This window comes from Balaenoptera physalus, assembly GCF_965194825.1.
Source record: "Balaenoptera physalus genome assembly, chromosome: 15".
NCBI classification, from domain to species: domain Eukaryota; kingdom Metazoa; phylum Chordata; class Mammalia; order Artiodactyla; family Balaenopteridae; genus Balaenoptera; species Balaenoptera physalus.
Window position 1 is genome coordinate 26,252,636 of NC_138894.1, and position 18,839 is coordinate 26,271,474.

At 32.4% G+C, this 18,839-nt stretch overlaps 1 protein-coding gene across 2 annotated transcripts in view; it reads left to right on the forward strand.

Moving 5' to 3' along the window:
• Positions 1-18,839, forward strand: part of LRRTM4 (leucine rich repeat transmembrane neuronal 4) — a 425,088-nt gene that overhangs the window by 206,719 nt on the left and 199,530 nt on the right. Inside the window, exon 3 of one of the 2 annotated variants that reach the window (XM_082428109.1) lies at positions 1,580-10,438. The exons of the other annotated variant lie outside the window; for it this stretch is intronic. Coding sequence (XP_082284235.1) covers positions 1,580-1,582 — 3 coding nt within the window. The 3' untranslated portion in view covers positions 1,583-10,438. Of the gene's footprint in view, positions 1-1,579; positions 10,439-18,839 lie in introns of those variants that run through there. 2 annotated transcript variants of the gene reach the window in all.

An 18,839-nucleotide genomic window follows, 5' to 3' on the forward strand; every position in this document is an offset into this window, starting at 1 on the left:
TTTATTATCAACCCTGATAATGTTTATTGTGGATTTTAATTATGGATATAGTATAAATTATAAAGGGACAGAATAGCATTGCTGTTAAGAACACAGATTTGGGGGACATATTGCCTAGTTTCAAGTGCCCTCTTCACACTTATTGATCTTGGGCAAGTTACTTAACCTCTTGTTGCCTCAGTCTTCCCATCTGTGGGCAGTAATAGTACCCATATGGATTCTTATGAAGATCCTTTGTTAAACACATAATATTGTACATTAAAATTAAATTAAGTTAAATTTTCTTGCTTTATAAATTAAGAAATGTGCTAATGTTGGACCAGCTTTTGTTTACAGACTGACTATTCTAGTTTTCCTACTGACTTGTTTAGTCTCAAGAAATTTATAAATTAGGCACTTAAAAGTAGGAATCATTTATATGGTTGTTATGGAGAAAAATTTAAAAAAAAAAAATGGAAGGAATAGTTATGATATCTTCTATCTTATGGCCCTGATGCCAAGGCAGAATCAGTCAGATTTTCATCATCTCATCACAGGTCAGATTTTATTCAATACTTGCCATAAAATGGGCTACTCTAGAATGACAGCTAAATTAGGCCAGTCCCCATGTTACCTGTCATGGGGTCAGTTTTAGGGTAGCATCTGTCCCTGTTTCTCATCTTTCAAACCACCTAGTTTCTCCCCCAAAGTTGTTCTACATTAGAAGTGTTGGTTTGATCTCTGATTGCTTTAGGTTTTCCCAGAGTGGTGTGAATTGAAGTTCTGTTTATGCTTACCTTACATAGGGAGACCAGTCTTATATACTAGAATCTTCTTCTGACCAGGAAATGCTGAGCATAGGTATGAGACAGATATGTTTGATGGTTAAGAGTATGAACTCTGAAGACAGACTGCCTGGAATGAAATCTAGGAATATGACACTTTCAGCAATTTAACTAAACTTTCTGGGCCTCAGTTTTCTTAATCATGAAATATCAATGGCTTTAGTGATAGAAATGGAGAAAGAGGGATGGGTTTAAGAAATACAAGAAGTAAAATATTTGATGTTGATGTGGAATGATCCTAAGATGACACCAAATTTCAACTTATGTCACCGATCTTAAGTTTACAAAATTTTTGCCAGTTTTGTTTGTTTGTGTTTGTCTTTTATAGTTTGTTTAATGGACTGTTTAAAGGTATATCAGGCATGATTAGTTCACTGAAAAGATAAATGGTATGTCTTCTAGACTATATTTTCAAGCAGTTTAGCTCTGAAGAGAATATATAGAACCATAGTTAGCAGAAGATGTGGATTTCAGGGAACATTTTCTTTTAAGATGAGATAAAATTGAGCATTATAATTTAGCTAAGGTAATAGTCAAAAAATGTAAAAGAGTGAGGATGGAGAGAATGAAGGTGTTTGAAATAACACGATATCTCAAAATGTCAGAGAAAAAGGCTTAAATTTTCATTTAGAGAAGAAACCTCCTCAACTAAAATGGGACGAATGGATGGAAGAATGCAGAGTTTGATTCATCTGTGAATGGTAAAAGGAGGAAGTTTAGACAGTTCTTGCCTGATTGCCTTTTTTTTTTTTCAGTGAAGGAGGAAGGATCATTTGCTGAGAGGAGGAAGGAGGTGAGGCATATGGGATTACAGGAAATAAATCAATATGTAGAAGAATTCCTGAAGGAGTTACACTTAATAGGAACATATTGAGGAGGACCTGTCAGAGTTTAGAATCTGAATGTTTTATGAAGCTGTAACAAGATTGTGAGATTTTCTTATGCATTCAGTCAGCTGTCCAAGACCAGAAACAGAAAGCTAAATTGTTGGATTCATCACAGCCTGGGACAAAATGTGGGTAACTAACTAAGAAAGTTAAGTCCAATGGTAAGATACCGATAGAAATGGTGGCAGATGTGACAGACTCTGAGTGAACTACTGAGGGAAAATAATTAATGAACATGGGAGAAGATTAATGTAGGAAGCTGCAATATACCTTTAAAAAATTCATAATGAAATAAGAGTATCCTGGAGGGATCAATGGCTACTAACTAATAAAAGTTAACATTCTTAATATATTTGTTGAATTTCAGTTAAGTCTATTCAGTTATATCACAGTACTTTGGACTATTCGAAAGATTCTAGAACCCCGAATCCCAGTTCTGCTCTGTTCTTCTCTAGCAAGGGGTCATTAGAGAAGTCACTTAAATCCACTGGGCTAATTTATTTATCTACAAATTATAGCACTATGTATTTTTGGTAAACATTCGATTCATATCAGGTGAATAAATTAGTAAATAGAATAGTTGGGATTTAAAGATAAAGTTTATGTAAGTTATTATAACATGTTTATACAACACTACATTTCCATTTCCCAGATATGTAAACATATATCCTATTTTTTTTAAAGACTATAGAGCAGGAAAATTCAGGTTCTATTTTAGTGACTAAGTCAGAACTTATTAAAAAGTCCCTATCTGTAATGTCTCCTTTAACTAACTTAAATTGGCCATAATGTATTTCAAGTTAATTTACCCTGTTGAGTAGAAGTGTAGGGGAAGGTACAAAGCAAATATTATGTACCAGATAACTTTCATATCTCATTTCTCTCAACTTGCACAACCATCATTTGAGGGAAGTATCACTGCTCACATTTTATACTTGAAAATAATTAGGCTTAATGGAATCATATATAGTGGCAGATCCAGGATTCAAACCTAGGTCTATGAAAGATACCTGACAAAATCTTAGCCTTCCAGGCTTTTATATTTCTCTTAGTTTACAGAGAGATTGAAAAGTCTTCCTAATGGTAATACAGTTTATAGCAATATATTTCATAAGACCTACGTATACTATGTCATAAATACCGTCATATTTTCTCTAATTAGAAAAATTCTCAGAATAATAAGGCAATGAAAGAATGGAATTAGGGAAATATGAGATGGGAAACTTTTTTTAACTACAGGAATTAACATAATTTATTAGTGAAAAATAGAATGGAAAACTCAAAGAGACCCCAAAACTTGCAAGAATTTTATATGAGAGATGATTGATTATATCAAAAATCTCATTTAAATAATTTGATTGGATTTGGGGAAAAAAAATTAGAAGATCCCTGCCTAACAATAAGAAAAATCAATTTAATTTAGATTAAAAGATTAAAGTTGAAAACCAACAATACAATATAATTACAAACTAAAGTAAACAGTCATCTGATTTTAGGCTGAGAAAGGTTTATGACCAAGTCCAAATGCAAAAAAAATTAAAATTTGATACATTTATTTCATAAGATTTTTAAAATTTAGTAATCAAAAGCATTAAAAAGGTAAGAAACTAGTAAAATATTGTAATTAAATGAAAAATAAATGATAATTAATACAATTGATGAAATGCTTTCATTGATCAATAAGAAAAAGCTGAATCACCTAATGGGGAAAGGGACAAAATATCAAGAGAGGAAATTCACACACAAATAAAAGATAATTCATTAGCTAAAGTATATATTAAATATTTAATATTAAATATTTGTACCCAACCCTATTAATAATGAGCAACATTTTTAAATTAAATTAAATTTTCCATTTTTATGTTTGGAAAAATTGTAAAATTGTTAACAAATGTTCCCAAAGTCATAAGGTAGTGGGCAATCTCATTTACTGATATTGGGTATACATATTAGAAAAATCTCTCAAGAATAAAATTTGTCAATGTACATTAAAACCTCATATTTTTTAACAGAGTAATTCAACATCTAGTAATTATCTCATTAAAAATTCCAAAATGTGGAAAAATTTATGTAAGAAAATGAATACTGTTAAAAACTGAAAATAACCACAAAATATAATTTTTTCCTGACATAAAACATTATGTTTGGGCTTCCCTGATGGCACAGTGGTTAAGGATCTACCTGCCAATGCAGAGGACATGGGTTCAACCCCTGGTCCAGGAAGATCCCACATACCATGGAGAAACTCAGCCCTTGTGCCACAACTACTGAGCCTGTCCTCTAGAGCCCACGAGGCACAACTACTGAGCCTGCATGCTTCAATTACGGAAGCCCGCACGCCTAGAGCCTGTGCTCTGCAACAAGAGAAGCCACCGTAATGAGAAGCCCACGTATTGCAACAAAAGAGTAGCCCCCACTCGCTGCAACTAGAGAAAGCTCGCACACAGCAGCGAAGACCCAATGCAGTCAAACATAAATAAATAAATAAAACAAACAAACAAAAACATTATGTTTTAGAAGAAAGGTTAAGGACATGATTTCAGCATATATTAAGTGGGAGAAAAAAACTGAATTCAAAGCAGTATATAAAGTATGACCCTATCTTTCTCTAAAATATTATCTATTTCATCATACTACTCATAAACATCAAAAAAAATATATGAAGGGAATACACTAAAATAATAACATTCCCTCTGGCTGGTGAGTTATTTTTTCTTTTCATTTTCATCCCTAACTGTGTTTTTTAAGTCCCTAAAATAAACATTTGTTTTAAAAATGTTATGTGTATGTGAACTAATCTTATACTCATTAAAACTTAGAAGTGTTTTTTAATAGATATAATGCTGTTTAATGCAATAAATTGTACATTATCTTATCTTAAATTTATGTAAATTTTAGTCGTTTCCAAATTTGCTGTGGTGACACACTCTTTTAATTGTCTTTGTCTTCTTAACACCCAAAGCATTTCCAAGAATAGAGAGAACAATCAAAGTTGGTTTAGCAAATGAATGAAGTTTGTATTTATATGCATAACTCTTTGGAAGATTTGAAGCAGACGTTTAAGCTAACTAGATATTTTCCATTTAATTAGTATTTAGGAGGATAAGGAATATTGGGGGAGAATTTTCCAAGCAATGATTAAAATACCAATGTTGAATGCAATATGTGGCCATGGTTCTTGATTTTCTATAGAATATTCCAGCTGTGCTAATTTGTAATGTGTTAGGGGAAATAGGAAAATGTCAGTATCATCTTTGCTCATTTTGCAACACTATAATAACACTTTTTTGTTGTAAAATGTTCTTATTTTAGTTTTCATTTCTTTGTTTTTCTTCTTCAAAGACTTTTGAAATTAGTTTTCCCTTCCACTATCTAAACAAATAATAAAATCAACTTAAACATTTTGATGGTAAGAAAAAGGAATGTGAATATAATGCCACCATATAATAAAATATGTCAGGCAAAACACAATTTAACCTGATATTAGTTCATAACCATGAAACACAAGAGATAATAATGTACAGTATCCAAATAATACTTTAAGTCACTAAAAACTAAGGGTGTCACTGTAAACTTCCTCAAAATGAGAGGAAGAAGACATGGTGAATTACTAGGTATAGGTGTTTCATAATCATGATAGTCAAATGGCACATAATACTCTTCCAAAAAAATTCAAATGTTTTAAATGTGTTACATTTCACCCTTAATAGCAATGATAATGCCTAGAATATAGCACATACCCTCATTTTACAGATAGAAAAACTGATACAACAAAAGGTGGAATGAAAATCTAAAATCCCACAATGAATAGTCCTAGTGTTAAGACTGGATTTCAAGTTTTTGGTTTTATAATTATTTTAAGTGGACATCTGCACTTAGCCTTGCCTACTAGCCCCTGTAGTCATTATACATGTTTATGTGACTATTCTGAAATGATAGCATAGTGCCAAGGCACAGAAAACAGATGTCTTGTCTTACTGATTCCTTTTAATAGGCATTTCTCAAAACAAATTGTTCCTTATTCTCATTCTAACCAACTAAGCTGAAGACACTTTTTGCTTTTGATGTGATTTCTTTTTTTGCTGCTCTATGTTACAGAAATACATTTCTTCCAGTTTCTGAGCTTCAGCACATTAGAGTGATCTTTGAAGCTCCCTGCACTTAAGTTCTTCCATCTTTGTATGTTTTCTGTTATTATTTTCCTTTGAATTATCAATGTCTTTTGAAGAAATCCCACTGCCATCACACTAGTAGAGATTTTTGCAACCTCAAAACTAAAATACTTCAGGAACCTCTAAAACTGGTCTAATGTCTTTTAGAAGATTTTTCAGACCACCAGAAAAGTCAGCATCTATTAAATACTCTTAAAATGTTGCCATGGTCATGTTACATTACTCCTCTGAGGGAAATCTTTAATATTTCAATTACTCTATGATCTGCATTAAAAAAAAAATTATCCTGGCATTCAAAGCCCACCTATAATTTAATTCCAACATAAACTTCAACAGGGGTTACACTAGTGCCATGCATTGAACCAGAAGCAGTCAAACAAATTGCCATTCCTCAGCAGGCATCATTTTATAGGCCCTTTATCTCTGCTCTTTCAGACTATCTTTCCTCTTCACAGGGGTTTGATGTATTTGTTTATGTCTTATCTTTGAGTGCTTTGATACTGAGAAAAACAAACAGAATCTGTGTTTTATTTGTCCTTTGTCTGAATATGCATGTTCTCCAATGATAACCTTATTGTTACAGCAATTTATGACCATGCAAGTGATCAGGAAAACTAATGATTAGTACAGATGCATCATTCTGGCATAGCAGGTGACTCTTTCAACATTGATACTTTACTCTGAGTGGTAAGAAATTCTTAGAGAGACCCTCCAAAGGATTTTGGAAACAGAAAGCAAGATATTCAGATTTACTCTTTGTTGTCCAGTGTAAATTACATAGGAGGGAGGGGTTGACACTATAATATTCATCCTTAATTTTAAAACCACCATCCCAATTGTTATTTTCATACGAAATGGAATTAGTTAAAATTCCCAAAGATGTTATCCAACACTTTTTACCTATAAATACTTATGGTATAATAAATGGCACTTACATTCATTAGACCATAGCATAGTAAACATTAGAAGAAAGTCATTAGGTGTTTGAGTGTTTGTAATAAAGAATCCGTGTATTAGATGACCACATTCTTTCTCATATTCAATAATACATTTTAATAAAATAGGGCATTATACAGAGTTAGGAGAGATTATACAATTGTTTACATGGTTTCTATTCATTCCATTTTTATTGTCAAGTATATTTAAAGCCAATTGAGGAAATAGTTGGCAGCTCCTGGATAACAAGAGAGACAGAGAAGTGGGCTTTGTCTGTGTACCACCCAGTGCCCTGTGGATCTGTGATTCTGTTCTGAGCACTGTCACTTTGCCTGTAGGTGAAGAGAGGTGGAAAGGCTGGGAGTATATTGAGCCCATTTCTAAGAGGTCCTTAGCTGGTGGCTGACTAGTGGAAGCATGAAAGAGCAATTCCCTTGCCTAGAGCTGAGAAGAAGCTCGGAGCTCTCAGAAATCACTTGTACCTTGGAGACCCCTTGTGGTATCTGGCTAAACTTTAGACTCTGCCTGAAATCACATCACTGCTGGTCTTTCTCTTCTTTCCTGTCCTGTTTCCCTCATTCTTTTTCCAGTGTCTCTTGGAAGAACTTCCTTTAATAAAATACTTGCCCAAGATTCCTGGTTTCAAATTTGTTTCTGGGGAACTCACTGAGTTATATGGTTGATTAGTGAAAACAAAGTACGGAACATGCTACCCAAAGTGTAGTCCTCAAACCAACAACAGTAGCAGCATCTGGGAAGTAATTAGAAATGCAAATTCTGTGGCCTCACCCCAGATGCAGTGAATAAAATTTCTAGGAGGTATGTCAGAGAAATTTGTGTTTTAAGAAGTTCCCCAGATGGTTTTTATGCTTGCTAAAGTTTAAGAAACCCTTGTCTGGAAATGTATCTCCTAACTCATAGCCCACAGCTTTTTAACATCTTTGTTTCTCTCCTCTACCCCTGTCTGTTCCTCTATCATTCTCCTCTCATTTTTTTTTACCTATCTTTCCTTCCTTCCTCCTGTCCTCCCTCCCTCCCTTCCTTCCTTCCTTCCTTCTTTCCTTCCTTCCTTCCATTTCTCTCTGTCCCTTCCTTCCTTCCTGTTATCTATTTACCTGCCTGTTATCTGTCATTTATCATCATCTTGTTAACAAGACAAATAAATAAAGCTATTTTTATTTATTTGCCTTTTCCTCTACCCATATTATAGGCTTGCCAATAACCTCAAAGAGTTTCCTTACGCTCCTGCAGGGAAAGAAGAATGATCAGATTTTTCACCCCTGTACTCCTAAACAAATGATGAGCAGTTTAAATCATAAGTAACTGTTGCGTACTAGTTATTTGACTTCTGTTTGTTTTTTTTTTCCTTTAAGAATAAAAAGCAATTCAAATTAGATACAGTAAGAAATGGAATCTTCTTCTAAATTTATTTTGATATAACAATTTTTGTGAAAAATATTATTTCACCAAGTGTTGAATGATTTAGCTGACTGCTAATTGGTATTAGATTGTTCATATTTACTTATTTGGCATACATTTTTAATAAATGTAATATCTTGAGAACTTGCTTTGTGCTAGGTACTGTTTTATATCACACAAATTATCTAAATTAATCCTTGCAGCAACCTTATGCATATGCATTATTATCATACTCATTTACAAAAGAGGATACTCAAGTTGAGAGGGATTAAGAAAGTTTCTCAAATTGTTTACTTTTATGCAAATTTCTTCTGGCCTGCAGACTCTAAGAAGATTTCAGACATGGCCAACTTGTGTATTCTTTAAAAATTTGTTTATAAGTTTAAAGAACTTACAATTAAAACTCCAAAGAGATTTTAAAAACTGGGAAAAGTGAGTTTAAATAACAGTTGGCTGGATAAATAGTCAAGAATATCATAGATTTTTTTAAACAATAAATATGAGGAGTGACTTGCTCTGTCAGATACCTGATATATTCTAAGTCTGTAATAAGTTTAAAAATCAAAATGGAACCAGAATACAACAGTGGGTGGATTGGTCAATGGCATGTATATCCACATACATGTGCATATATCTATGCATATACACACAATACACATTTACATATATGTGTTACAAATATACATGCACCAATATAGATACAAAAGTATACACACAGAAAGGTATGCAATACTTTTTTACATTGAAGTATCATTGCTTACAATATTATATTAGTTTCAAGTATACAACATAGTGATTCAATACTTTTATAGATTATACTACATACAAAGTTATTCTAATATTATTGACTATATGACCTGTGCTGTACATTATGTCCCTGTGACTTATTTATTTCATAACTGGGAGTTTATACCTCTTAATCACTTTCATCTGTTTCATCTATTTTGCCCTTCTTCCCACCTCCCTCCATTTGGCAACCACTAGTTTATTCTTTGTTTCTGTTTTGTTATATACATTTGTTTGTTTTGTTTCTTATATTCCACATATAATTGAAACCATTTGATATTTATCTTTCTCTGTCTGACTTATTTCACTTTGCATAATATTGTCCAGGTCCATACATGTTGTCACAAATGGCAAGATTTCAGTCTTTTTTATGGTTGAGTAATATTTCAGTATATCTATATATATCTTCTTTATCCATTCATCTGTCTATGAACATCACCTAAATTGCTTCCCTATCTTGGCTATTGTAAATAATTCCACCACTCAGGAGTAGAATTCCTGGATTATATGGTACTTATATTTTTAGTTTTTTGAGGAACCTCCATAATGTGTTCCATAGTGACTGCACCAATTTACATTCCCATGAATAGTGCACAAGGATTCCCTTTTCTGCACATCTTCACCAACACTTGTTATGTCTTGTCTTTTTGATGATAACCGTTCTGACAGGTGTGAGGTAATACCTCACTGTGGTTTTGATTTGCATTTCCCAGATGATTAGTGATGTTGACCATCTTTTCATGTGTATTTTTTCTGTGGGAAAAAGGTTAGTCAGGTCCTCTGCCCAATTCTTAAATCAAAGTTTGTTTTATTGATATTGAGTTGGATGAGTTCTTTATATATTTTAGATACTCTTTATCAAACAATCATTTGCAAACATCTTCTCCCATTCAACATTGACTTTTCCTTTTGTTGACAGTTTCTTTTGCTCTGCAAAACCTTTTTAGTTTAATGTGGTCCCATTTGCTGAGTTTTGCTTTTGGTGCCTTAGCCAAAAAACCTAAAACATGTTGCTAAGATCTGCTTCAAAGAGCATACTGCCTATGTTTTCTTCTAAGAGTTTTATGGTTTCAGGTCTTACATTTAAGGCTTTAATCTATTTTGAGGTTTCTTTGTGTTTTTTTAATATATTGTGTAAGAAAGCAGTCCAGTTACTTTTGCTTGTGGCTGTCCAATTTTTTAACACTATTTATTGAAGAGACTATTCTTTCTCCATTCTATGGCTTTGCTCCTTTGTCATAAATTAATTGTACATATATGTGTGGTTTTCTTCTGGACCCTCTATTCACTTCCACTGACATATGTGTCTGTTTTTTCTGTGCCAGGACTGTACAGTTTTTATTACCAGAGCTTTGTAGTATAGTTTGAAATCAGGGAGCATGATAACTCCATCTTTGTTCTTTTAAGGCTTTTTTTTTTTAAATTAATTAATTAATTAATTTATGGCTGTGTTGGGTCTTCGTTTCTGTGCGAGGGCTTTCTCTAGCTGTGGCAAGTGGGGGCCACTCTTCGTTGCGGTGCACGAGCCTCTCATTATCACGGCCTCTCTTGTTGCAGAGCACAGGCTCCAGATGCGCAGGCTCAGTAATTGTGGCTCATGGGCCCAGTTGCTCCGCGGCATGTGGGATACCCCCAGGCCAGGGCTCGAACCCGTGTCCCCTGCATTGACAGGCAGATTCTCAACCACTGCGCCACCAGGGAAGCCCTCATCTTTGTTCTTTTGTCTCTAGATTACTTTGGCTATTTGGTATCATTTGTGGGTCCACACAAATTCTGGAATTTAGTTTTTGTTCTGTTCTGAAACAATGCAATTGGTATTTTAATAGAGAGTGCATTGAATCTGTGGATTGCTGTGGGGAGTATGGATAATTCAACAATATTAATTCTTCCAATCCATTAAATTTCTTTCTTTAATGTTTTACAGTTTTTGCAGGACAGGTCTTTCAACTCCTTGGTTAAATTTATTCCTGGCATTTTATTCTTTTTAATGCAATTGTAAATGATTATTTTCTTAATTTCTCTTCTTGATAATTTGTTATTAGTGTATAAAAATGCAACAGGCTTTCTGTATATTAATTGTATATCCTACAACTTTGCTGAATTCATTTGTTAGTTCTACTGGTTTTTGGTGGAGTCTTTAGGTCTTTCTATGTATAGTATCATATCATGTGAATATTGACAGTTTTACATATTCTGTTCCAATGTGGATGCCTTTTACTTTTTTTTTTTTTTCTTTTTGGTCTGATTACTGTGGATAGGACTTCTAATACTATGTTAAGTAAAAGTGGCAATAGTGGGCATCTTGTTCTTGTTCCTGATTTTAGAGGAAAGGCTTTCAGCTTTTCAACTTTGAGTATGATGTTACCTGTGGGTTTGTCATAAGTGACCTTTATTTTGTGCTGTTTATACGAATTTTGCTGAGAGTTTATGTGAATGGATGTTGAATTTTGTTAAATGTTTTTTCTACATTTATTGACGTCATAATGTGACTTTTATCCTTCATATTGTTAATGTGGTGTAACATGTTGGTTGATTTGTGGGTATTGAACCATTCTTGCATCCTTGAAATAAACCTCACTTGATCATAATGTATGATCCTTGTAATGTACTGTTGAATTCGGTTTGCTAATATTTTGTAGAGAATTTTTGCATCTAAGGTAAAATTTTAACAATTTATCAATTTTGTTTATCTGCTTTTGGTCTTTATTTTTTTTAGCTCTGATATTTATTATTTCCTTTCTTCTACTAACTTAGGTTTTGTTTATTCTTTTTTTCTAGTTCCTCTATGTGTAAAGTTAGATTTTTTCTTGTCCCTTAAGGTAGGCCTGTATTGCTATAAACTCTCTTAGAACTGCTTTTGCTGCATCCCATAGATGTGGAAAGTGAGTTTCCATTTTCATTCATCTCAAGCTATTTTTTTATTTTCTCTTTGGTTTCTTCATTGACCCATTGTTTTTTTAGAAGTATCTTGTTTAGTCTCCACTTATTTGTGGGTTTTTTTTTCCATTTTATTTGTTTAATTAATTTATAGCTTCATATCCTTGTGATCACAAAAAAATGCTTGATATGATTACAATCTTCTTAAATTCATTGAGACTTGTTTTATGCCTTAGTATGTTATCTATCCTGAAGAAAGTTCCATGTGCACTTGAAAACAATGTGTATTATGCTACTTTGGGATGGAATGTTCTGTGGATATCTTTTTAAGTGGTTGATCCACTGCCTTCACTATATATTTGCTTTTACCAGTGAGATCGTTTCCTTCATTTATCTTTTAAATTTCTTATTATGGATTTTTTTTTTTCTTTTTGCTCAAAAAAGACCCTTTAAAATGTCTTGTAAGGCTGGTTAAGTGGTGATGAACTCTTTTAGTTTTTGCTAATCTAAGAACCTCTATCACTCCTTCAATTCTGAATGATACTTGCTGGAATAGAGATCCTTGGTTGTTTTCTCCTTTCAGAACTTTAAATATATCATACCAATCCCTTTTGGTTTGCAAAGTTGCTGCTGAAAAATCAGTTGATAGTCTTATGGGTATTTCCTTGTAAGGGACTCTTTGTTTTTCACTTACTACCTTTAAAATTATCTTATTATCTTTAAATTTTGCTATTTTATTATTATATGTCCTGGCCTGGATCTCTCTGAGTTCATCTTGTTTGGGATTCTCTGTGATTCCCTGACCTGAATATCTGTTACCTTCCCCAAGTTGGGGAAGTTTTAAGCCATTATTTCATCAAATACATTTCTACCACTTTTTATCTCTCTTCTTATTTTGGGACCCTTCAAATATAAACATTAGTATCCCTGATGTTATTCCAGAGGTACCTTAAACTATCCTTATTTTTTTTTTTTTCCTATTCTTTTTCCTTTTTCTGTTCTGTTTGGGTGATTTCCACTATTTTGTCTTCCAGGTAACTCATGTGTCCTTTGGTTTCACCTAATCTACTATTAATTCCCTGTTATGAATTTTTTTTTAATTTATTGTATTCTTCAGCTCTTTTTTTCAGTTCTTTTTTATATTTCCTAATTCTTTGTTGAAGTTCTCACTGTGTTCCTCTAGTCTTCTCTTGAGTTTGGTGAGCATTTTATGACTGTTGCTTTAAACTCTTAATCAGTTAAATTACTTATCTCCATTTCATTAGGATTTTTTCCTGGGGTTTTATCATGTTCTTTCATTTGGAACATATTCCCGTCTTCTCATTTTGTTTGACTTTCTGTGATTGGCTCTATGAATTAGGCAAAACAGTTACGTTTCCCAGGCTTGAAGATGCATCCTTGTATAGGGCATCCCTAAGCAGACTGCAGGTACCCGATGGCTTTGACAGGAGGTCTAGGGTTAAAGAGAGCACAAGCCAATACTTTTTTGCTGGCATGCTGGGGTCACCACCTTGGCAGGGGCATCTAGAGTCTAAGGGACTAGAGCACAGGCTATGGCTTCTACCAGGATGAACTTGGGGTTGTGGCCTTGGCATGGGGGTTTGGAGCTGAATCATGTACATGCTTGAGTGCATATTGAGACTGCCTTTGCAGGCTGGCTAAAGCACCATGTGCTTTTCAATCTGCTGTCTCTGTGCTGGGACTTGGAGCGAGTGAGTTTGTGCATGCACCCTTTAAATGTGTAATCTTGGGTTCCTACAGCCCTCCAACTCTCCTGCTTGTAAGCCCCACTGGTTTCCAAAACCATTTAAGGGGTTTGTCTTCTTGTTCCCAGTCCCCAAAACTGGTGTACCCAATGTGGGGCTTGAACCCCTTACTCCTCAGGGAGAACCTCTGAGTTCGTTATATCCCCTTCCTCTTTTGGGTCACTCACTGGGTGGTCTTGACTAGATAGCCTCTCTTCCTCTCCTACTCCTCTCAGTGTGGTTTTGTTCTTTATATCCTTGGCTGTGGAAGAGCCATTCTGCTAGCCTTCAGGATATTTTCAGAGAGAGTGGTTTTATATGTGGTTGTAGTTTTGGTGTGTCTGTCAGAGGAGATGAGCTCAGGGTTTTCCTATTCCACTATCTCAATCCTACCTCTGAAGGATACTTAATATCAGTGTGTGAGAATTGTTCAATAAGTAATATCAGTATATTTAAAAATCAATTTGGTTTAAAACTTGATACATTTTTATACCAAAATAAACTTCAAAAGGTAAAAATAATTAATAGAATTATAAAATAATTAGATGAAAATATAAATATTTTTATTACTTCAACATGGTGTCTTTATCTCCACATATACAATTCAGAAAAGATACATGTATATTGATGATTATTACAGTTTATATGAAGGAAAAAGTTGAAACAACCTGAATATTTTAAAAACAGGAAATGCACTTTATATATTATGATTTAGCCATACAGAAGAAAACTACTTAGTCTTCAAACATACCACTCTAGAAATTATAAACATTAAAAAATGTTTAAAAAATACAGTGAGCAAAAAAGTATATATGCATTTTTATTTTTCAGAGAAAAAAGAAAATAAATCCTTGAAAATATACATTAAAAGTTAATATCTATTAACTGAAGATGATAAAATTATAGTGATTCTTACTTGCATCTTTAAGTCCTTTAATTTTAATTTTTGCATTTTCTAATGTTGCTACATCTAACATATATATTGTAATATAAATAAAAGCATTTTTAAAGAAAATATTTTAATTCCTTTTTTAACATGTGTAAAACCAGTACTTAAAAATTTTAAAGTGTTTTATACTGCTTACCTTAAATGTTGCAGAATTCAAATTCACAGAATAAAATTAGTCATAAATTTTAATTACTTAAACCTATTAATAAGAATATAAAAATTAGTTATAGCTACTTGTTTTGATGTGTTTAATATTACCAATTAGGCTCTTTGCTAAAAATTGTGCAATTGACTTCCTACTCTGTATGTTCTTGTTTCTCCATCAGTCAACTTACACTGAAAAGGCACTTGTAATAGCTTGCACCAAGGAACAACAACAACAACAACAAACTGTTTTCTTGTTTGTTTGTTTTTATTCTCCTTAACTCCTCTAAGTTTCCACGCCAGGTTGCAATAAAAACTTAGCCTGGTTTGGAAAATGGAATTGTTGCAAGGCTTAAGGGATCTCTGTACTGTCACATTTAGATCAATAACTCATGTTAAATATAGCTCTATTAAGCAGGGACAAATCTGGTCTCTCCTCAAATGTAAACACCTAGAACAATGAGAACTTTTGATTACATCTAGTTTGAAGCAATTTAAATAAGATGGGTCATGCATAACATTAATTGCAATTCCTGGAGTTTCCATAAAGATCCAAGGGTGCTGCAGATCACTTAACAATTGCCAGAGTAATCTGTCTTCACTGTTAGGTCACTGAGGGAGAGGTTGAATTTACTCTTCATTGCAGTCAAATGTAGGAAACTAACACATTTTCTGTTGGCCATCTGGTGAATTGTACATCAAATCAGTAATATGACTTCACTCCTAAAATCTAATTATTATTCAAACATTGGTAAAGAGAACTAAACAAATAGTTTTAAACTTCTATTCCATAAAGGAAGGTCAGGCTCAGCATCAAGAGGAAAGTGAATTGTTTCTCATTAATGCTAAGCAGAGGAAAAGAAAAGTTGTCCTGAATCTTCCCTCATTCCCAATTGATTGACTAGGAATTATGTGATTGACGAGGAATTATGACATGAAACTTGATCTTTCATTTACCATTTTAATTTACACTGTCACATATTTCAAACATGTAATAAAGGTGACTTTGTTAATAAAATTATACAAAAGAAACAAAGAGGATACTCAGAGGAATGTAGACAAGAAATAGCAGCTGTTCTTAAATGTATTTTATAGTAATCCTTATTTTGTTTTAAAATTGTTTTTACAAACACAAAGTAAAGACACACATCCACACACACACACACACACACTCATGAAGGAATTCTATTGTCTTATATATTCTTTTTTTCACATTTTTTCTTCTTGTTGCTATTTTGTGGTAGTATGATCCTCTTTTTGTTCCTAATTTGTTTGGTTTCTGCCTCTTCATTGCACACATTAAACATCAAGTAGTCTGAGTTAATGACTCAATATGAATCCTTCCATATTTTTCTCTATATTCATGTGTGTGTGTGCAAACACATAAATTCACATACATAAGGGTTTGTCATTCATTCATGAAAGTATATTATTTTTTGCATCTTGCTTTTATCATTCAAATATGTTGCATAGAAATGCTTACAAATCATTTGGCTCAGTTCTGCTTATCCTTTAATATTCCATGGTACAGAAGTACCTCAAGATCATTAGCCATCCAACTACTGATGAGAATTCAATTTGTTTCAAATCTTTTACAATTATACGGTAATAAATACTTCAATAAACATCATTCCACTTGCATCATTCAATATAATTGTTATTTACAAGAAAAAGAACACTTGAATTGGGGACATCTTGTCGAAGAAAATATGCATTTCAGTATTTTATAGATTTTGACCACTTGATATCAAAATGCACTGTAACAATTTATATTTTCACAAGTAAAGGTTTTGTCTGGTTGTTAAGCTTTACATTTTTTTAGCAGTAAGCTCAAAATGAAATTTTACTGAAATGAAATAATTTTATACACTGCATATTCTTGAGTACTGATGAGTCTGAACAGCTTCATATATGTTTTTGGATTATTTTGTAGTTATTAATATTCTGCTTGCTGGTGGAAATAAGTCTTTGCAACTCTATTGTATGTACATTTAATTTGTCTATGGTATTTCTACAACCTATTTTAAATTATTTTTATAATTAAATATATCTCCATTTGTTTCATAGTTTTAGGTTTCAAGTCTTGGTTATCCTTTAATGATGCATTATACATATAATTTCAGAGAAATCTTAAAGAATTTTCTAACACTTAAATATTTATTTACTCCAAATTATTATATTTTCTCAAATTATTCTAAATTCATTCTTTGAAATCTCAGCATTATCAACTTCTCTGTGAGAAAAATTTATGAGGGGAAAAATTGAAGTTTCTGAAGTTAAGGTTCCCGTTCTTGAAGAGTCTGAACCTAGTTCTAGGGGAATAATTGGGAATTAATTTTGTATGTGGTGTAAAACAGGAGAATAATTTTATATTCTTCTAGTTAACCATGTAGCATTCCTGATGACAATAATTTATAGTCCGTTTTTACCTACTGCGTTGGAATAACACAACTTTCTTAACTTACGTTATCATAAACATTGGAACTTTATTTTTATGAATTTCCTATTTTGCTCCATGGATTTTTTTTTACAGTTTCCATATAAGTTTTATTGCATAAATTTATAGATTTTCTAATATCTGGCAAAGCATGTCCCTTTTTTCCATTGTTCTTTTGCAAAAAATATCTTTGGTTTTTATTCATTTATTCTTTCTTATAATCGTTAAGGTCATCTTATCTCCACCCCACCTTCCACCCCAACAACAACAAAAAACACATCAACAACAAAAATGTCACAAGTCATCTGCTTTCATAATTATTTTAAATGTACAGTAAATTTTGAGAAAATAAGCCTCTGGTTAAGAGCATAGTATCACTTTCCATTTGTTGAAATCTTATGTCCTTCAAAAAAATGATTAGAGTTTTCTTTATCAATTCTTCTGGACCATTCTTACAAAATTCACTCATGAGCACTTTCTAGGTGATTTTGAGGTTATGAATGGAAAAAATTTTTTAAAATTTCTATCAGCTTTTCCAGTAACTACTGCTGGAATAGAAAAGAGCTAGGGTTTTATTTTTTAATGTATTTACCTTGTATGCAGCCAACATACGAAAGTCGATCATTAACTTTATTGGCTTTTCACTAGTCTTTAATATTCTAATCATAAATAGGGTATTATCTCTATTTTTCTGATGTTATTTCATTTTCTTATTGCATTCACTAGATCATCCAAAAGATTATTGATTTTAAAAATGGAGCTAGCCAGTAGCCCTGTCCATCTCCTCATATTACTTTTAGTGGTTTGACATTTATAATCATGTTTGCTGTCAGTTTTAATGGTCTTCTATTTTTGTTTTCTTTGGAGTTTTTATTTTAAGCGGCTGCTGTACTTTATCAAATGCCTTTTCATATTTTTAATTAATTTGTGGATGTGAGATTATGTTGATAGATTTTTTTTTATCTAACCACCTCTGCATTGATGTACTACATTCTACTTAAACATAATCTTTTTATATTAATGTCTTCTATTTGCTATTATTTTTGTATACTTTTTGTAACTATGTTCATAAAGTTTTATCTGTATGTGTTTATCTTTTAAATTTCAAATTATGGGTTCATTGACAATATTTGAAGATTGTTTATTAACAAAAGGATAAAATAAAATGATAATCTCAGTAACAGAAATAACAATTTTAACATAATATTTTTTATATTTTTCCAGAAAAATATTCTTTAAATTTTGACATTCTGTTTTGCATACTTGTAAGTTATATTTCACTTAGCTAAATATTTCTATCTTTCCATGACATTATATATGCTTCTACAATTTTATTTTAAGGTTGGCTTTGTGTTCTATTTTGATTTTATGAAAACATTTTAAACTCTACCTTTTGATTGGATCTTTATTTGATTTTTCCAGTTTTTCTTGTGAATAATACTGTTAAGCTTAATTGTCAGGTCAAAAAGTATGCTCATTTAAACATGTAGATAATTTCTGCCTATCTGTACTGTACAGTATAGATACTGCCCCAAGCAGTATATGAGAGAGCCATATTCTCTGAAACTTTAGCAGTAAAAGAGACTGTGTATATGTTTGTGTATATTCTGCATTTTGTTACTGATTTTTTTTAATGTTCATTCATATATTTATCAAATATTTA